At 36.5% G+C, this 21,696-nt stretch overlaps 2 protein-coding genes across 3 annotated transcripts in view; one reads left to right on the plus strand and one right to left on the minus strand.

Moving 5' to 3' along the window:
* Positions 1-21,696, plus strand: part of CASK (calcium/calmodulin dependent serine protein kinase) — a 138,089-nt gene that overhangs the window by 29,395 nt on the left and 86,998 nt on the right. For both annotated transcript variants that reach the window (XM_009283032.2, XM_009283033.2), the window contains exon 4: positions 9,812-9,914. In XM_009283032.2, coding sequence (XP_009281307.1) covers positions 9,812-9,914 — 103 coding nt within the window. The remainder of the gene's footprint in view (positions 1-9,811; positions 9,915-21,696) is intronic.
* LOC103902034 (probable G-protein coupled receptor 34) lies at positions 4,884-7,970 on the minus strand. Its single transcript, XM_009283034.2, has 2 exons — positions 7,927-7,970; positions 4,884-6,117 (listed from the first exon to the last, which is right to left on the minus strand). The coding sequence occupies exon 2, from the start codon at positions 6,092-6,094 to the stop codon at positions 4,955-4,957; it is 1,140 nt and encodes a 379-aa protein (XP_009281309.1). The 5' UTR covers positions 6,095-6,117; positions 7,927-7,970; the 3' UTR covers positions 4,884-4,954.

Consider the following 21,696-nt stretch of genomic DNA (forward strand, 5'->3'; position numbering starts at 1 on the left):
TTTTTTTTTTTTTTTTCTGATTCTCTCCCCCATCCCACTGGGGCGGGGGGGAGTAAGCGAAAGGCTCTGTGGTGTTTAGCTGCCTGCCGGGTTAAACCACAACAGAAGTGAACGGAAAAGAAAAAAGAAAAGAAAAGAAGAAAAGACAAAAAAAATGCAAAACCAAGAAAAACAAGTGATGCAAAAAACGCCAATTGCTCACCACCAGCTGACCGATGCCCAGCCAGTTCCTGAGAAATGGCAGCCCTGGCAAACTTCCTCCACGGCTTTTATTGCTGAGCACAAGGTCATATGGTGTGGGATATCCCTTTGGTCAGTTGGGGTCAGCTGTCCCAGCCCTGCCCCCTCCCAGCTGCTTGTGCACCCCCAGCCTACTCGCTGGTGGGGTGGGGTGAGAAGCAGAAAAGGCCTTGACTCTATGTAAGGACTGCTCAGCAATAACGCTGTTTTCAGCACAAACCCAAATCTTAGCCCCATAGAAGCTACTGTGAAGAAATTTAACTCTATCCCAGCCAAAATCCAGCACAGCTGTTTACTCAAACCAGGTACACTTTGATATGTTTATGATTCAAGTTATAAACTTGTATCTGGCAACCAGTTTTGTTTCTTGGCTTATGTTTTCCATTCATTTTAAGGAATATATGTATGACAATGTAGCTATTAATGTATTTGTCATGTCTAAAAGGTATAGAAGTGACTAGCCAGCACGTATACATGCATTTTGTAACTAATATTTATTCTAATGAAGAATATGCACTCCTTTTTACATAGTAAAAAAGAGGTGATGTTTTGGTACACCAACTGAAATTTGAGGATGTGCTGTAGATTTGAATAAATAAGGAAAATGAGGTTCATGCAGGTTATGCGGATATGTGCGTTCAGTTAGCCTCTACCTACAGAAAGAAGAATAAATAGAATGGTTTGCATGTTGAAATTCATCTGAAGACTCAACTAATTGCTATAGTTGGCCCTGATAGTACTTAGGAAGCACTGCTAAGACGAGAATTAAGAGACACTATTAAAGCGACTAATTATATATGGTCATTTGACATGTCACAGTGTCACTTTCAGCAGACCTCCCAAGATGCTTCAGGACTGTTTGCTCTTCAGTAATATTGGTTTGCAGAGCCTGGCATTTTACCCTCAAATTTGGGAAAATTGATTGCAGAAAAAAATATGTAAGGATTAAATATTTTTTTAAAATAGTAAAGATACCTGCTTTTGTTTTTCGGTCAGTAGTAATTGTTTCCTACATGACAGTGCTGTCTAGTTTCAGGTCACTTTCTGAGCCAGTTGATACATCCGGCCTTTAACATCTTGAAGCACTGATTTACATAGATGTGGAAATCCATAAGTATTTTCACTTGTCTGGTTGCTTTTTGGGGTTGTTTTTTTTGTTCTAACTGCTACTCCCTTAATGTCACACGCTGACAAAGATCATATAGTCATACCTGTTCCCCTCTTCTGTGCCATACCTGCCGTTATAGACTTGTTGTGCTCCCTTTCAAATTTTCGTTTCTGAGCTGAAGAGTTGATTTATTTAATGTAGTCTGTATAGAATCTGCATCATATAAATTATACAATAGCACAATGATGACTTCTCAGGTTTTTTCCTCCTAATTTTAACAGTCTGTTTGCTCTTTTATTGCTGTTGAGCAGAGAGCTATATCTTGAACTTTTTTTAGGTTTGACTACCCTGAATAATAGTGTGTTGCTTGAAAACTTTGTCATCTCCTTACTCTCACTCAGTCCAGATTGTAGTGTTAAACATGTTTGTAAACATATCTATTTGCAGATTCTTGGGGAATATAATGAAGAAAAAAGACTACGTATTTTTAAGCTTTCTTTCTGGTTTTTAACCAGTTCTAAAACAAGAATTAACATCTAACATCCTAGGGCGTCTTAGAGCCTTTAGTAAGTGACCTTGCTGAAATCCAAGTTCAGCATATCACCTTTATCCCCGTGCTTCTCAGCTCTTCCAGAGAGCTCCTCTGTTATTGGTTTTCTGGTACATGGCTTCCCTCAAACAAATCTATTTGGTTTTCCCTAGGGTACCTTATATACCCAAGCTTGCCTAATTTTATTTGTCTTTATAGGTGCTATGGATTTGCCTAATACGAATGTTAGACTGTAGCTCCTGAAATCTCATTAAAAGATTTGGGTCATATTTGCTGCTTGTGTACAGAGGCTGGTTTAACCGACAGATTATCCTGTATTGAAATGCTTTTGAAACATTTTAATGCATAGCCTGTAGTCCTGGGAAAGTGTTACTCTCCAACATTTCTTCTAAAATGTCTTTTTCTGAAACCTTGTCTGCTGATATTGTGCATGGTGTCCTTGGTGCTCCTTCTCTACAATCTGTAAAGAATGGCTGTCATGTAGAACACATCTGATCAATGCAAATAGGTATGGGTGCTTAAGGCTTTCCTCTTGCAGAAGATACTGACTAGATTTCACTGTTAAAATTATTAAAAACAAAAAAGCCCACGTAATACTATTCACATGATGGACCAGAATCTTGAACTTGTACTGCAAGACTATTTTCCTGTTGTCCTTTTATGTATTTAGTTGTTTACAAAATAATATTACAGTAACCAAGTAAACATTACATAATTTACAAAAACATGCCCAGAAGACTAAGGTGGTCTGTTTTTTGTCCTGTGGAGCACATTTCTATTTGCCTTTGGCTTTAAAAGTCAACTTCATTTGTAGTATTGAAGCCCTGTACTATGACTTGATCTTCTGAAGAGATCTGAGTCTATTTTTGCAATCATGCAGTGTCCATGAACTGCAGTCCTTGTAAATGAAAATTCTGGTTTAAACAGAACACTTCCTTCAGAAGAATTTTAGAATTCAAATTTTGTTCGAGCCTCACCGTGTCATTCGTGTCCATCCTGTCCCATGTTTCCCCACCTCCCTGCCCCAGCCTGGTGATCAGTGTCATCAATCAGCTACTCACAGTAGAAGAAATATAGGCAAAGAAAGAATGATGAGATAATGTATATATCTTGTGAAATGATGGTTTATAAACTCCACTAGATTTACTAAAGTTGATGTAACTATGTAGAACTACTATACTGTGTGGGAGAATTGCAGAGGACAAGGAACATGCTATTCCTTGCTTCAGCATGCATATAATAGGATGAGAAGATGATAGATAAAAGAGCGTGAAAAAATGTAACGCGGTTATTGTGAGAATCAATCAAATTATTGTGCAAATATCTTAATTATATGCTGAAATGTTTAAGAAAAAATGCAGTTACCATCGTACTTTTATGAACATTACATGTTTGTAGGAATCTCTCTCTTGAAGATTAAGAAACCCCACCCTTTTTTTTTTTTTTTTTTAAATAAAATACACTGGCTAGTTATTGTAATTTGTTTAACATGTTTATACCCAGTTTCACCAAAACTGAACGAAGTAAAATCACATAAAAATTAAACCAAGTTTATGTCTAGCGGAGGTGAAGTGTTATGTTTGCTTTGTTCAATAAGAGTTTTATGAGTAGCTTCTGTAAAACCAGAATGTTGTACAGCATTAGTAAAAATCCACAAGTTTTGACACAGATTTAGCATAAAAAGTCACATGATCCATCAGAGAAGTTACTGGTAGTTGTATTAAAACCAACTTCTTTACACCAGCTTACTTGAGCAATATTGCTTGTATGTGTTCAGGATAATAAATCCTTATTTTATGGAGCTTAACATCTGGTGTCTAATTCGTTCACCTTTCTGGCCTGTCATGCCAGACATTTAAGTTGTTCTTGGTATAACTGCCTCTTTACTCATCTTTGGGTCTAACAACTCCCACCTTCAGCCCTTTTTTTTTTAAACAATGTTACAGTTTGAAATTGTTGTTTGTGCCTAAATACATAAAACTGTTTGGTTTTAATCTGAGAATATGGTTGTGTCTATGGGACATTCCTGTTACATTGCTATTTACATAGCATCAGCAATTATCAAGATTATTTAAATCACGTGAAAAGAGAAGGTCTGCGCCAGGCAGGAAGCGTGCAGCCAAAATGCGTGGCTTCAGAAATCTGTAAGTAGACCAGTGACTGAGCCTAAGCAAAGACTAGAGCTGATGTGTCAGGTGTTCACGAGAGCTAATTTTTCTGTTCTGCTCTTTATGCTCAGTTCTGTGAGTTTGTTTTCTTTGCTGAACTACTTTGTGTAGCTGCAGTCCCCAAATTTGTCAGAGTTTGAAGGAAATCTTAGGTAACTGAAAATACCTGTACGTCATCTCTCCTTCTTTAATTTCTAATTTTCCAAAAGCATTGCTTACTTTTCCTCAGGTATTCGACCTTGACATTCATTAAAATGCTGAAAATATAATAAGGGGCTTAGGAAGCTTGAATATTTTAATTTTGCTGTTTAATAAAACTGAGTGTCTCTTCTGTAATTATAACTGAATTAATGGCAGTCGTATTCTTCACCTCATTTTTAAGCCACATATGTTGCTAAATTCTCAAATATTTTCTTGGAAAAAATACTTTTACAAATGTAGTTAAAATGCTGATCTCTTTGAAACCTATTAAAACAGAGAAGTACACAAAATCTGTAATGGTTTATATAGCTCTTTTGAATAGGACACAATTTACTTTTTGCAAAATTCATCTATTATTTACATACAAAAGTTGGTAATACCGATGTCTTATATACAAGATTCCTTATACAGGTTCAAACCACTTCGTGGAAATCTCCTTAAAGAGATAGTGTTTTAGTTTAGTCCAACAGAAGGTGTCTGAGAACTTCCTATTTTGTTTTCTTGGATAAACAAGAGCGAAATACTTCTGAAAAGTAACTTCTCATTTTCACAAACAGAAGTAAGACTTCTCATTTTTTAACAGGAAGAAAGAGGCAGGTTTAGTAGCTGTACAGTATTGCTTTTGGTACATCTTAAATTGATGTCCTGGAGTGACAGAGAGAAACCAGTATCCATTCATTTACACAATCAAATCAGAGACGACTTCTTTAAAGAACTTTGGTGGGGAGTGGTAGTAGATAATCGCTCTTGTGTATATTGTCCAAGTTTTACTTCTGACGTGCTTTCCAGAGTTAGGCCTGAATCACCATGAATTCTTCTGCGAATAAGTTGGAATACAGTCTTACGGACACTTCTGGACATTAGGAAATACATAACTGGGTCTAAGCAGCTGTTAAAAGATGAAAATATGAGCATCACCTCATTGCATTTGTGAATTATTTCCTTCCAATAACAAGATGGATTTTGTAACTGTGATGTAATGTAGACAAACCGGAACATGTGGTAAGGAACAAAACAGATGGTGAAAATAATGAGTACAATGAAGGAATTCCTTGCTGTCTGGGTGTATTTTCCTGAGTTGGGAAAATTTGCTCTTTTCTTCGAAATTTTCAGAAGGTTCTTGGCAATTTTAACATACGAAAGTATCAAAAGGAAAAAAACTATCCAAAAAATTATTACAATAATATAATTTAAAATTGCTTCTGTCTTTGCATTCTGTTTATTTCGGTAATGAAAGCACATAGTAGAATTGCTGTCCTCACTCGTAAAGAAAGATGGTGCAACTACTATTATAAATCCTGTTAGTGCAAGTGCCCACACCATGCAACAAATATGTATACTTCGTGTGGTAGTTAACATTTTAGGACGCTTCACAGACTTATTTATTTTTACATAACGATCTAGACTAATTAGTCCCAACAGTACTATGCTAATATACATGTTCATATAAAATAGAGTTCCTACGATCTTGCATAAAATGAGTCCAAACATCCAGGTGTTTTTGGTAACATGATAGAGTATTCGGAAAGGAAGACAGAAGATCAGCAGAAGGTCTGCAATGGCTACATTTAGCAAGTAAACTTGGATAGAATTCCTTTTCTGATGAATGCACAGGAAAGCAAACAGGGCTATAATATTTCCAACCAATCCAATGACAAAAATAACAGAGTAAAAAACTATCAAAGCAAGTGACAGTGAGTTGTCGTCTAAGGGACAACTGGCATTGTTTTGAATTTCTGAGGCATTTGTGGGTAGATTAGTTTGGTTACTCCAGAAGACTTCCTCGTATGGCAGAACGGTCAGTAAATCAGCTGAAGCTGCAGCCATTTGTGAGGATTTTTTTAGCTGTTCTGTAGGGATGCAAAGAGAATTTTTAAGAATTAGATCGCCACGGGGCCATTTTTCACGTGTTTGCTTGCTTTATTGCATACAGTCTTATGTGATACAAACGTAAAAGGCAATAACTAAAAAAAGTAAATGCACCGAAGTATCGCTGTAGCTGAGTAGAAGAAGGACTTTCAGCCGGATATCATGATACAGTGTAAGTCTAGAATAATCGGTTCCCTGTTTTTCTTCACGTGAAGTAGGCAAGAACAGATGGTACAGAGCACTCACACAGATAACTATTTTTGTAATTACATCTATTACTGCCTTGTATTGTTTTAAAAATCAACTATTATGTTTTGCTGCAAATTTTAGAAATTTAAATTTGTTGTTTTATCTCTAAGTATGAATATTTTTTTTTTAAGTTCTAATGTTAGGATTAGTCTTTCTGACACAGTAAACTTTTAAATTAAGATGCAAAAAAGGGTAAGCATAGCTAAGTGAAGTATTCTCGGTGTTGATACAAAGTACATAGGAATATATCAAAACAATTCTAAACTCATCAGAATTAATTTTAAATAAGTACCCAGGATCTCTTGCATGCAAGTCATAGTTTTCAATTAGAAAAGCAATTGTCAATTAATATTTATTTGGCTATGTAATCTGTTATAAGTAACACTATGAGATCAGTACTATTACAAGTAGCTTGTTTTTAATAATTTATATCTTCATGTAAATTTTAGTATTTTTTCCTTTTCTTGACTGTTCAAAAATCAATATTATGCAAAGAAACTAATATTAGCTGGAAACCACATTAATGCAGTGACAGATTGTTTTCACATCTTCTTTGTTTTCATTGTTTTCCTTGTTTTCATTTCAACGTTTTTAATTTCACTAAGCTTATTTCTATCCAGGAAGGTACAATTTGGAAGATAAAAGTCAGCTTTGAGGAAAGAAGGAAAACCAAAAAAGTGTGTGGTTAGGAGAGTGGAATCACAATGAGCTCTTCAGAGAGATGGTTAAGACTGATGAGTAACGATACCACTTTTGTCATCAATTTGTATGGCATAGCGATAAAAGATTCCATAAATAAGTTTGTTTAGATTTTTTTTTTTTTAAAGGGGCAAGGTTTTTTCCCCTAGTATCACAATATCTTCAGAATTGGTTTTGGTACTATGAAGTTAGTTGTCTAACAACAGTAACAAGAAAAAAACAACAAAATTTGCATGCCACGTCTTAAAAATGCAAATTTACACTTAAATGTGTGATATAGCTACAGCAGTGAAAATGGCAGCATTTTAGGTAAAATTCTTAGTAAGACCTAATGTACATACAGAATCTGAATTATTGAGAGACAGTCTAAAACATTTTAACATCCTACATTAGCTAACCTTACAATTGCATTTAATTTGTACAATATGTTAGCAGTTTTTAAAGTATTTCTGGTTTCATATTTGGCATTTCATATTGTCAGGGCAAGAATTGATTTTAAAAGTTTGTTTAAAAAAACATGCTTTCAAATACATCTTGAAACCTATCTACTACTATAATTTCTTGTTTATGTTGCTTTTCTATAAAAATGCTCGACATCATGAGTTGCATAAGTAGTGACAAGTTCTAGGTTGATGAGAGAGATAAAAATTTAATTACACTGCAGATACATTAGAAACATAACCTTTAGCTATCATCAGTTTTGTCATCTGTAAGCAAGCAGGCATGCTTAAACATAGGTATATTTAAGAAAGGGTTTGAAGGTCAGCAGTACCTTTGCAGTTAAGAGAAATTTTAATAAACATTTGGTTTACTATAGCTTAAATATAAAAGCAGCCACTTACCATTTATATATCGAGAACTTCTGCTGATTTTCAAAACCGCTGGTGAAGACAGGGAGGAGTAACATGCAAGTCCTCTTATTAGAAAGCTAAAGTACCAGCTTCTCTATGAAAATGATGAGAATCAGCTGACACAGTACAATTAGCAACAAGGGGAAGTTTTGCTAGTGTTGCAACTGGGGTTTTTTTAAGATATTTTTAACTAGCAAAACTCAGTCTATTAAAAAGATCAATTTTGCTGTTAATTTGGGCTTTGCTGGAAGAGGTTCTATAATAAAGTTTTCTCTGATTTTCACTCTGAATTGGAGATTTGGGGGTTTTTTTTCTCATAAACTGTTTCTGGTGAGCAGTGTCAGTGGCTTCCTTTTTGAATGACAATTATGTTGGTACAGCCTGTCTTCTTTTTAATGCTGTCATGGAAATAGTATCACTTTCTCAAATGTGGAGTAAAGAGAAATCAACACCACAGTGAAATGGTACATTTTGCTTATGTTGGTGTAGTTCTTCCATCTATCATCCTCCTTGCCTGGGGTTAGAAATTTGAGGTTGATCTTTTTCACACAAAATGTCAGTGATGAGAGAATGTGAAAGTGCCCAAAGTGTGCAGCTTAACAATTTCAATAAGGCAGAAGTGAAATAAAATATTCAGAGATGATACCACCTGGTAATACTATTTTAAATAGGATGTAAAGGATTGAAAATTACATTTATAAATTGCAAATGTATAAATGGATCCTAGAAGTTCTGATAGAAGGTAGCCTAAATTTAACGATCATCTCAAGAACATTGTCTTGACTTAGTATTCTCCTTAGCATTTGAAATGAGACTTTCCACGTTAACTTTCTTAATATATCGTCTGTTTAGGAATCAAGCTTTTATGGGATTCTGCAGATTTCGGTTAGAATTGTAAACAGGCTATGCATTCTTACTTGAAGGTGCTTGTTCTCATACACTAGAAACTTTTTAAAAGAAGACATGGGTGGTTACAGATGATGACTTTACAGGTAGTCAGACTGAGCTTGTTGTAGCTCCTTTGCATTATTTTGAGTTCCTGGTTTTGTAATTTAAGCAGTAATGTGTTCTCAAGAAGCAGTATACAAGTTTGACATTCTTCCTTTTAAATAATATGGTTGACTGCAAAGGGAAGCTTTGAGTAAATGCAGGAAGTCACTCTACATTAAATGCAGTAGTCTGGCTGTGTGTATTAAATGCTAAATTGTGTTCAAATAGATTTTGTCTGTATGTTGCTTCCTCATACACCAGTCGGTATCCGTCCAAATTGTTGTATAATACTACTCCATTTTTACACATTACACCTCACTCTTATTAGTTGAAAGAGTGTGCCTGGAATCCAGTTTAGAAACCTAAACAATTTCCCTCTCGCTGCAATATTTATTAGAAACATCACAGGGATGTTCCTTTTCTTTTCTGCAGTTGGAAAGTGACCAGTGAATTCTGTGATTAAGGCTCAAAATAGTGTTTTATGTTCTCTGTGTGAAGGATAAGATCCCACAAAGTGTATCATAGGCAGGATGTTTCTGCTGGAGAATTGAAACAGTGTAAGGCTTAAGGGTGGAAAGTAAAAAGAAAAAGTAATACCAGTTAAGAAATTATAGGCGTTAATTTCCATTTTATTATGATTTCACTTTGTTCTTTGCGAGTTCTGTTAAGTCCTGGAAGGATTTTGCTGTGCCTGGGACATTTGAAAGGGAAGCCAATGAAGGAGGAGTCGTCCATGCCAGAAAAAAAAATCTGAAATTAAGAAAATCTTTCAAAAAACCCCCAAAGATTCTAGCTCCTGTTTTGCAAATGTATGAAAATAAGTTCTAAAATGCAAATTGTATTTCTCAAATAATATAATAATTTGTCTGGATTTTTGTCTTTTCAGCCACACTGTGTACTGCTTGCCTCAAAAGAGAATTCAGCCCCAGTAAAGCTTGGTGGTTTTGGGGTAGCAATTCAGTTAGGAGAGTCTGGGCTAGTTGCTGGAGGTAAGAAATTTTCCATCGAAGTCATATAATATGCATGTTGTACTGCAGAGTTCTGTTCTTCCGACACAGCCTGGCCTACAAAACAAGAGCTCAAAAATAATATTTCACTAAAGACTTTGTTAACATTATAAATGCACACAGTTAATCTAAATTGCTAGTAGAATGTAACGTTGTAGTGCATATATACACTGAGTATTAAATCCCTCTAAATGTTACTCAACAGGAGCTTATGCTGGTTTGATCAAAATAAAATTGGAAAAAACAAAGAATTTTCCATTTTAATGCAATCTTTGGCATAATTCTTCCATGCTTGACAAAGCAAATCAAATGAAAATGCTACCAAGATTGAAATGTATGTCAAAGCAATTGAGTAAGGACTTACTACAGCATCCTCAATGCTCCCCTATGTTTCTTAGGCAATTTCTGTTAGAATGCTACGCTGTTTAATAGCAAAATCTTACTAGTTTTCACATGTGACTCTTTTCTGTGTTTTAATATTTCATTGTAATTATTGCATAAGACATCAATATCTTGATACATATGTATATTTTTTGACTAAGTGTGTTTTGTTTTCTGTGGATTTTATTTCCTCTAGCTGCCTTCCATATTGTTCCAGACAATAGGGTTATGCTTTAATCAGCCTGCACAGATGAAGACCCAATCAATTTTCTGATGCTTTCATTGCCAGAGTAGGAGACCACAACAAAAGATTTTGTTCATTTTGATTTTTTTTCTTCAAAACAAGTAACTTCTTCTCAGTACCGTGCTTCTTCATAAACTCAGATTTCCTAATCTAATTACTTAAAGGTCTGTGTCAATTTGGCTTTTATATGCTCTTTAAAATAAAAAGCAAATCCAATATAAGAGTACCAACAGCTTCCATTCTCTTCCAGATATCACTAATACCCTGGAAATATCCAGGTATCTTATTACCTAGAGACCTAGATACATCTTTTCAAAGAAAATATCCATTCAGTTAAGCTGCTGTTGTTTCCTTAATAAAAAGGTCACTCCTTTCTTTACTTTTCCTGTTTCTCAAATTTTCTGTACCTCAGCCACTGCTTTTTTTAGTGATAGTTCCTACACTTTTGTTTATGATTCTCTCGTTTTTCTTCTTTATATTCTCACTGAGCAACTTCATCCATTTCTTCTGTTTCAGCTACTCTTCTGGAGGTAGTCAGATACAGCATGCTTTCTTTCAGACTACTAGCTGTCTCGCAAAAAAACTCAAGTTCAACTTGGAAAAAAAATCCTGCTTTTTTCCACAAATTTGTCATGTCCTTCCTTTCCTGTTACCATTCACTGTTCTGCGATCCCACTCATCATTCATGTGCTCAACCTCCATGTGGTTATCAGTACTGGTCTGGTCTTTCCTTTTCTGTGTAAAAATGTTTTCATTCCTTTCTGGTTCTGTTTGCAGTACTTACAAAAGCTTCTTTCTTAAGCATCAGCAATATAATATTTCTCTGTAGCTGTATCTTTTGCCTTATCCATCTCAACTTCTGCCATATTAGTCTGCCTTCATAATTTTTTTTTTCCTCTCTCTCTACACTGTCATTTCCAATTTGTAGCCTTTTTGCTAGCACTTGTTACTTTCAGCTTCACATTCCTCTCGCTTTCAGGGATACCCAGAGTAATTCCACTTCATTTATAGACCATGGAAGGTCTCAGTTCTACTAGTTGTTTCAAACTTTCTCCTTAACAGACTCCTTATCTCTTTCTTCTCATCTTCCATTCCGGTCTTTATACCACAAACTACATCTGTTACCTGGCAATTCTTTTCCCTTCCAGAGTCCTACCTGAAGGCATATTACTAGACAGTCCCCTACACAACACTTACAAGATTTTATTTCTTCAACTTTACAGTATCACCCCATATGTGTTATATGAAAGTTAACGATACTGTCTGTTTGAACTGGGCTATAAATTTCTTGTAAAAAAATTGTCTATCTACGTATTTGTTTAAGTAAGTTATCCATATGCCCTATGGATAAGTTTTGTTTGGTAATAATAATAATTACAGGCATTACTTATTTGTCAATTGTCTCCTAAGTGAAATAGAATATCTCCTTACAGAGAAGTTTAAGCAGTATAATAACCAACCTGTTCACTTTCACATTCTTTTTCTAATTTTTAGTGAAAAACATCGATTCAGCTTAACATAGTCAATTATTTCCCTTTCAGCATGGCAATTCCTGTATTTGATGGTTAACACATCAAAAAAGAAATTCTCTATTAAAGAAGAGCTATTATGGCATTAAAATTCTCTTACTGACCCTAAACCCCCCTGTCCTTCTAACCCATTTCAGTGCTCGGTACACCTTAAAAATTTTACAATACTGAAAATACACTGCCTTATACTTACAGAAAGTGCAATACTTATTAGTCTTTCTGTATCTAGGTAATGTGTATTACCACGATACCCTAGCAGAATATACTCATTACTAGTGTAAATCCCTATGTAGATGACCCTGGTGTTCAAGAACAGAAATCTTTTATCTTTATTTTATGTTGCTTGGAGTAGTTTATCTTTTAAACCAGAAAAGGACAGCTTTCCTTTAGAAAAAGCATGTCAACATTGAAAGTAATGTAACTGTAGTAAAGTTCAACTGATAGGACTCTTCCCTTAATCTTGCATAAAAACCCAGCCATTATGCAAAAGCTCTTCAATATCTATGATGATCACTCTCTTTCATGGTAGTATTTTTCTCCTAAAATAGGAGTTGCTATATCTAAAACATTCAGGGGTTACCAATGTTCTAAAATTGTTTTCTTGCTTTCATGCATTTGCGTTTGTGCCATTTTGCTTACCTTTTTACATTGACACACCTGTGCCTGATGAGACCAGATTGTGTGTAGCCCAGGAGGACACAAATAGAAGGGAATTTTCTCTCTCGATGTCTTCGAAGCCTGCCTTCTAGGGTACAGCTCTTGCTTTGTTTGGGACTATGGAATTTTTTTAACTTAACAAAAGACATCTTTTTTCCCAGTGTGCGTAAATTGTTTTTTGGGGGAAAGGGGATTTTTGTAATAAAGTTAAACTAAGTGCCAGGTATTGAAAGTAGACCAGTCCCAATCTTTTGATGTAAGTCCGAAGATAGACTTGTGTTGTTTAGAAGGATTATAACTACAGTGTTCTTTCGAGCAGATAGAGGGTTATTTAACAGAAGTATAAAGGAACTCATGATAACAAGCTATGACATCATACTAGATGTCATTAATGAAAATGTCTGTGGAGTAGATTTTAGGAACAGGACTGTATTTTATCAGCTAACAACCCAGTGGGGTTTAGTTTTAAGGGAGTTTAATTACTGTTAAGTAATTACCAAAAAAAAGGACATAGCCATAACTCATTTTACATTTCCCTTCTGGTCTTATGAAAGGAAATACTTTTTGTTCCACCATGTTTGCCCATAAGCTGCAATGCAATGAATATGAAGCATGTGTCATCTGAGTTACAGGAAATTGCTTTCATGAGCTACCAATCTCTGAAGGTCTCTTCTTGCAGTTCTTATGACCAGAAGTGGAAAATTTTGCTAAGTGTATTCATTTGAAGCATTGAAGTAGGTACTTTAAGATGGAATTCTGGCAGTATACACAGTAGTTACAGATCATCATAATTAATAAGTGAACTCTTTTATGGAACAGGATGTAGACAGGAAACGGTCCATGTTTGCATGGTTATGATGCAGCTGGAGTAGTGGAACCTCTAGGAAGTCACTGATTTAATAGAGCAATCTCACATTATGATCTCTCTCTTCTTCCTTGGGACAATTTTTCTTTCAGAATGTGGTATGAATTGACACAATATTTTCTTAGATAAATGTGACATCAGATTTATCAGATACTAAATATCTTGGATGCTAAATCTTGGGATTTTTAGCTAGTATATGGTATAAAAGTCTGAAGGAATAAAAGCCATTGAGTCCAAAAGTGCTATTTCCTCCACTTAATCTACTTATTTTCTCCTGGTTTGAACTAGTGGAAAATAAGATATTAGGTATAGACCTAAATGGTACAAGGTTCTATACTAACTGTCAAGTCTTATCTATGGATAGTTAACTGCTTTTCACATTTTACCTTTAGCAGCAAAATGTCACAGGTACCATGATGCTAATCCAGTCCAGTATTGATTTTTATGTATTATTGGTTAGCTCCCTAAGTTGCTCCAGAATCCTGTAGTATCTTCAGGTATCCTAACACAACCATCATCATCTTACCCGAAGACATCCTATATGTTCTTAATAAAAATGTAGCACATGAATAGCAAGTGTTCTTGGTTCTTTGTCAGCTAGCCTTTTAGACTTCCTACAAAAATAGCAAAGGAAGACATTACCATAAATTTCCCTGTAAATAAGACTATGGAATTTGGGGTGGGGTGGATCTTTTAAGTTCCTTATTTTTGTTTTGTTCCCATCAATGTAAAAATGGTCATAGAATCATAGAATAGTTTGGGTTGGAAGGGACCTCTAAAGGTCATCTAGTCCAACCCCCCTGCAATGAGCAGGGACATCTTCAACTAGATCAGGTTGACCAACCAACCTGACCTTGAATGTTTCCAGGGATGGGGCATCCACCACCTCTCTGGGCAACCTGTGCCAGTGTTTCACCAAACTGGATCTTCTTGGTGGTTTTATAAACCCCAGTTTAAAACCCATATTTTTGAAATGTTGTTTTTTTTACACCGCATGGACTTTTTTTCCTTTTCATTATCAGTCTCTGAATGATATAGCAAATCTTTCTTTTGTTTTCCAAGGAGAGGTAAATGTTTGTAAGCTGAGGTCCTACACTAGTATTCTTCTTTCACTTAAATGGTAGTGTTTCTTTCCTCTGCAAAGCAAGAGCACTATTTCACTATTTTTTTTTCCTGAAAAATAAAAAAATGTGAGCCTCTTCAAAGCTTTGCCTCTGATAGACTTTGTTTTATTTAAAAGATACAATGGTGGCTTACTGTGTCTCAGAAATTCCACTTCACATCTAGGTCGATTTGAGACTGCTTACAGGAGGCTAATGTGTTTAAAAGTCAATTTAGGTTTACTTCCTGCATCATAGTTTTATGGCCAAAAAGGCCATTGAATCAATTATTATAATTTGTCTGGTTAACATGTGATCTTTGCTTTGTTCGTTTTCTGGACACTAATATCCAGTTGTCCAGTTGTCTGCTGATGCATCTTTTAAAATACTTTTTCTTCAGACAATCTTCTGTGCTGAAGTTGAATTGCCTTTTTTTCTTTTTTCTTTTTTTTTTTTTTTTTAATCTATTCATCTCCTCTGTATACCTGCTTTAAACATCTCTATTGTCTGGAGTAATGTGGAAAGGAATTAAAAGTAGTAAAGTATTGACCGATCTGATCTAGTGTGTGTGATTCTTCAATTCCTTCCACATTATTCTGGACATCCCACTCTTTTAGAAACTCCTTAATTTATGAACATATTTCTTATTACACTATTATGAGAGGTCAGATGGTGATGTTTATTAGTACCTCACATTTTTTTCCTAAAAATTATTTGTTCCAGTTGTTTCCTTATACATCGTTCAGATACTACTGCTGTTGAAAGACTCTCCTTCTGATATCTTGGTCATCAATCCCCTGCCTTAGGGATGACAAAATCTGATTGGGTCTCTGTATATACTCTTCTTCTTGTGGAAAGCATAGCCCTATTGTCTGGAATAATATGGAAAGAGTCATAGAAACTAAATTGTCAAAGGTAAGTCAAAATTTATCTTTAGTGCTTGTGAATGATATCAGATTGACAACACCTGAAGACTGAAGCTCTCTGTTTATCCACAGGAAAAATCAGCAAAATTAGCAACTTTATAAATTTCCAGACTACCAGCATGCCTCAAAACTGGCTGATAAGAAAGCTTACCTCTAGAAATAAGATGTCTAATGTCTGTACCTATTCAGGCATTGAGTGCTTCCTAAGTCAGCAAACACTTTGATGTAGTCATTTATTTACAATGAATTGGATGGAGGCAAGTATCACACTGAATACATACCACTGCTGAGTCTTCATATAGTGATGATTTTCACATAATGCTACTCTAAAACAGATAAGAAGAGCCTAGAAGCACACAGACAGAAAATTTATTCCAGTCTTCCATATGATTTCTTCTCACATACAGATACAACTAAAAATCATGTGTGTGTGCATGCATGCAATATTTATTTAAATAAAATAATGTTATTTTTTCATGGGCAGTCATTCGAATATATCCAGGAGTGTTCTTATATCCTGAAGAATAAAAGCTGTGGAAGGCAGAAGTTATCTATTAAAGAGAGAAAAATGCCTTTGCTTACTGTTCTTTCTCACACTGCCTCCAAAAAGAGGCAAAGCTTCTCCCAAAACACCAAAGAAAATTCAAAAGCTTCTAAAATATTTTAAAACATTTGAATTGTTGAGATCAATTTTAAAATTTTACACTGGACGTGTTTAGAAGGCAAATTTTCTACTAGATAATTTTCAGCAGAAGTGATACTTGGTCTAAAGAGCAGTGAGTATCCATGATTTGAGAAAACTTTGCTGTCTGTGGATTTTGTTTATCATGTTACTGACATTCACCTTACAGTTCTTGTAGTTGCAACATAGGAAAAATCCTATCTATGTCAGTTCATGTGCGCACTCTGTTCATTTTGCTGAGCTAAGTGCAGCTCAGAAGTGCAGCTCAGCAGTCCTTGCTCAGGTCAGTTTTTAGAATAATCTCGAAATCAACATTTGCTCCTTTGATGAACCCAGTGAAGTGGTTAGTTGTTACAAGGATGACAGCTGCCCCAGAAATTACTTTAGCCTTTTTAAGTTTCTAATACATACATACACATATATATGCATTTTTTTACCCTGTTCAACTGGACAGTTCAGTCTCAACCAATTAAGTTTGTTTATTCTGGGTTTGCTTTTTCATGGAGATGAAATTGTGATTTCCACCACCATCACCACCCCCCCGGTCTAAAGTATCAGGATCTTGTAATTTGCACTAAAAAGCTTACAAAACCAAATCTTTCTGTAATTATTTTCACTAATTATAATCTAGCAGTGGTAAATGGCAGGATTTTATTAAGTTAGCCTAGCCTTCTTTCTCATTTCATTTGTACTTATGGAGTTGTCATTTTAAATTTAAAAGTGAGTATTAAGGTTTAGTAGTACTGATTTTTTCAGCATGCTATTAAGTAGCATCCATTTTTCATCTAGTTTATAGCAGCAGTCTGTTGGGTCTTAAACAGCTGTGTAGAATGTTACCTGTTACTGAACTAGTCTAGTCCTTCTGCTTAACATCAAGCAGTTCATTAAAGGGGATTTTTATGGTATACTGGTTTTGAACCAGGGCAACAAAGATCCAGTTTTTACGCCTGTGATCTAAATTCTTTAACTTCCAAGGGATGAGAAAGAAAATTTGGGGTGATCAGAGAGGGACAATGATTTTAACCATAACTTCTAAGTCTGACAGTTTGTCTGTAAGAGGTCTTGAGTACTAAGTAAACACGCAGCCTCACATTCTGATGTGATGTCACCAGATAAAGCAAAATAGGAACCTTGAAGTATCAAGAGGCTATAATTTGTCTATTGTCACATAGAAAGTAGGAAATAAACCTCAAGAACCTTGTTTTGTTACGAAAAAAAGTGTCTATGGAAAAAAATTATAATATGATGAATGTCATTGATAATGAAGAGAGTGCTGGCAGTGGATGGCTACTGCATAAGAAACGCATATTATGTTTTGTCTGCAATTTTGATGAGCATACTGTTGCAAGTTATGTTTGCTCCTTGTTGATATTCAGTAGTTTTGTAAGTGGTTTTGTATTTCCTTGTCCTGTGGTCAGGAAGTGAAGTAGAGGGGGAAAGGAAATCTGAAGCTGTTGTCCACCATCAAGACCCTGCTTTGCAAAATTTAGGGACGCCGATTAACGCTCAGTTTCAAGAAACTATTCTGTTCTGCATATATTTATGAGTACAACTAAAGAATGAAGGATTTTTCTTGCTTATCAATTTCTGCAAAGTAATTTTAATTTGAAACATTATTTGCTGAAGGGGAGAAAGAAACAAAAAAACACGCAGTTTTTATACTCTCTTGACACTGTAGATTACTTACTTTATACAGCCCATGATCGAATCAGGTAAGGTGATATTTGAAAACTAAAAATGAAAGAAACAAGCTGTATCTTTGGAGGAAGATTCATCTGATTTTTCCCCATTTAATCAGTATTCTGTATGTTAATACCAGCATACCACATGTGGTGGGTTGACCTTGGCTAAGGGCCAAAGTCCCACCAGCTGCTCACTCACTCCCCCTCCTCAACAGAGCAGGGGAAGAAAATAGGATGAAAAAGCTCATGGGTCAAGGTAAATACATGCAAACTGCTTACCAGTTACCATCGCAGGTGAAACAGACGACTTGGGGAAAACCAGTTTAATTCATTGCCAGTTCAAATAGATTTGGGTAGTGGGAAACAAAAGACAAAAATGAAAACACCACCTCCCCTCCTCCTATTCCCAGGCTCAACTTCAGTCCTTCAGTCCTGACTCCCTTACCCCCCAACCCTGAGTGGTGCAGAGGGATGGGGAATGGGGGGCTGTGGTCAGTCCATAACAGCCTCTCTCTACCACGCCTTGCTCCTCACACTTTTCTCCTTCTCCAGCGTGGGTCCTCCCATGGGCTGCAGTCCTTCAGGACAAGCCTGCTCCTGCATGGGTCCTGCACAGGCCACAGTTCCTTCAGGGAATGTCCACCTGCTCCAGCATGGGGTCCTCCATGGGCTGCAGGGTGGATACCTGCTCTGGTGTGGGGTCCTCCAAGGGCTGTGGGGGTGTACCTGCTCCACCGGGGCCTCTCCAAGGGCTGCAGGGGAATCTCTGCTGGAGCATCTGGAGCGCACCTTCCGCTTCCTCTTGCTCTCACCTTGCTGCTCGTGGGCTGTTTTCTCACACTTTTACCATACTCCTCACTGCCAGGCAATGTTTCTCCCTTTCTTACTTTCTGACACACGCCTTCCCTGAGGCGCTACCATCTTGGCTGCTGGGCTCAGCTGTGCCCTGCAGTGGGTCCATTTGAACCAGCTGTGTCTGGCGCGGGACAGCCCCCACCTCACCACCCCTACAGCCCCCCCCACTGCCAGCACCTTGACACCTAAACACCTACACCCAATAATGCTATTGTATTGCTTATGTAGCATATGTTGCTGCTAAATATGCTATTTTACACCATAGGAGAGAATGTAGGATGGGTAACTGTTTGCAAGGACACATCTTCCTCAGAAGAAGGTGTTCTATAGCTCAGCCTTCACTGTACTGCAAATGCCCAGCAGACTTAAATGCATTGGCAAAAAAAAACCCAAAATAAAACCCAAACCTTTAGGTCTACTTCTCACAGCACGTAGTCATTTTTTTTACCATGTTCATCTCTACAATTGTTTATTTAAAACACAAAGAAGGTCTTGAGCTGAGAGAAGCGTCATATAATTATTGGAAATACACATTAAATCAACTTCGATATCATCTGATACATAGTATTCTTAGTTTCATTAACTACTTGATCCAGACAACTGTATATGTCCCTGAAGTTTAATGCCTCTTTTAAATAGCTGTGTTTGTCTTTGTAATATCTTGTCTGCTAGTGATTTCTGCTGTTCGTCTTTTGAATAATCACTTTTCTCTAGACTTCCCAGATTTCAGAACAGCAATTAGAAAGCCTGGTAGGAAGGCAGAACCTTCAGGGTATATATGATTTTCCATTCATATTGATAAAAAAGATTTGAACAAGCTTTATTACCACAAATGTTTTTTTCAATGTGTAAGAAAGGTTGCACCTGCTCCAAAATTGCAAATGGGTTCCTCTGCACCCAAATGCCAGGAAGTTTACCACTGAGATAAACAAGACTTCAGTAGCAGGCTGCTCTGCAGTCTTGCGTGATGTCTTCTGTACTACAGATTACCAGACTGTGGTATGCATACCGCTAATGTCACGTGAGCAGTCTAAGTGATATACAAATACTGCTTGAACAGGCAGGTGTTGCTGCTTATGTACATGCATAGTCTGATACAGAGCTGGAAATGTTGATGCTTTTGCTGTCGCAAATGATGGCATCTTAGGGGAAACAAAGTTAGGAAACCCTTATAGATAGAGATTTGTAGGCACATGAGAAAGAAAAGAAAAAAAAAAAAGGGCAAAAAACCCAGACTTCTCAGCAACTTGTGCATACTGGCTATATATACTTTCCATTTTTCTTCCCTTCCCCATCACCAGGCATCTAAAAGAAAGAGGCTTTGGGTCACGTAAGGAGATAATTCTTCCCCTCATATTTGTGACCTTGAAGATTTGGCTTTGAGGTTTATCAGTTAGGCTGAAAGATACATCATAAGCCTATAAATTGTATATAACCAACAAGAAGAATTAGTAATCTTTCCCCATGTCCATCTCTGTCGTTCTCTGTCCAGAGTAAATATCTTTCCTTTTCCTCCAGTGATATGAGGGATCAGCTGGGCTTGCAGCATCTTGCTGTTTTACTCTTTTTTAGCCTGGGAAGGAACTGTCCCTTTGCTATCACATCAGCCTAGACTGCATGGACTTTTTAAGATGCTGACCTAGCTTAGTGGTGAGGTAATATTCCTTTGTCACAGGCAGATTGCTAACATTTATTTGGCAGAGGGATTGCCTCATAAACTGGGAATGAAAAGGTTTAACATAAAGCCAGGTGAAGAAGCTTGACAATGGTGGTGTTTCTCCTTAAGAGTAGTATGGTGAAGAAGCTACCGTCTTTCTGTCAATTTTTTTAATCCTTGTAGATGCAAAAAGGAGTGAGTGGGGACTAGTTAACAGAGCATGGTTAGATCATATTCCTGCATTAGGTGGTATAAACGAAGGATGGTCTTTACTGAGTAAGCTACTGCCAGTCTCCTAGGTGTTTGTTACCAGTGCTGTAACTTAGCTAACTCACATTCGAATGGTGTGCAGGATATGTTGGTCTAGCAAGAGTCTTTTTACAAGACAGGACTGAATTAAATGCGTGCCATGCGAACACCTCGGATTTTCTAGGCTGCATTGTAAACTCTCCTAGCCAGCACAAAGGTGCTGCAAGCTTTGAAAGGAGCCTCTGAAGTCCACTGTAGTATCAGTGAGCAAGAATAATTTATGAAGGTGGTACAAGTGGTAAGAGTTTGCTACAGTTGTGGGTTTTTTTCTTCTGTTGGTACTTGGTGGAACCAGGGTAGTCCAAAGACTACAGTATTTGTAAGTGTCAAATCCTTGCAAATCCTTTGCAGTGGAAACAAACCTCTTTACAATGGGAAACATTTACAGGGAGAGGTAAAATGTTTGTTGCTTTTATTTGGCTTAATGTGTTACACAGAAATTGAATGAAGTCATTCTAGTCAGTTTACCCACTCAAAAGAAAATTAGTTGGTACTAAATATGTTTTGTTTCTGTGGGTGTACATTCATTACTAATCCAAAGTCAGTACTGTTCCAGAACCATTACTGTGTGGCACTCATTGAAAGCACTCTGTGAAACAAATTAGCATTATCTTTTTATCTGCGGTAAGATATTGCCTACTTCAAATAAATGAACAACACATTTGCTAGCATTTTGCATTCTTGTTGGCAGTTTCAGTAGACTGGCTAAGGTTTGGGCAGAGCATCAGACCCCAAACTATGCTCTTGCCAATTAGAGGCAGCTTTTTCAAGTAAGCAGTGTAGACTAGAACTCTACAATATCTTTGTACATGCTCTCTGGATAAATAATTCCTGTTTCAAAGGTTGCCCAAATTGATATTTTTACTTTTATATGGCA

Source organism: Aptenodytes forsteri, unplaced genomic scaffold (genome assembly GCF_000699145.1).
Source record: "Aptenodytes forsteri isolate BGI_AS27 unplaced genomic scaffold, ASM69914v1 Scaffold2, whole genome shotgun sequence".
Classification (NCBI taxonomy): Eukaryota; Metazoa; Chordata; class Aves; order Sphenisciformes; family Spheniscidae; genus Aptenodytes; species Aptenodytes forsteri.

Coding starts and splice junctions, on each gene's coding strand:
- LOC103902034 (XM_009283034.2), bottom strand. CDS start 6,094: ATGGCTGCAGCTTCAGCTGATTTACTGACCGTTCTGCCATACGAGGAA.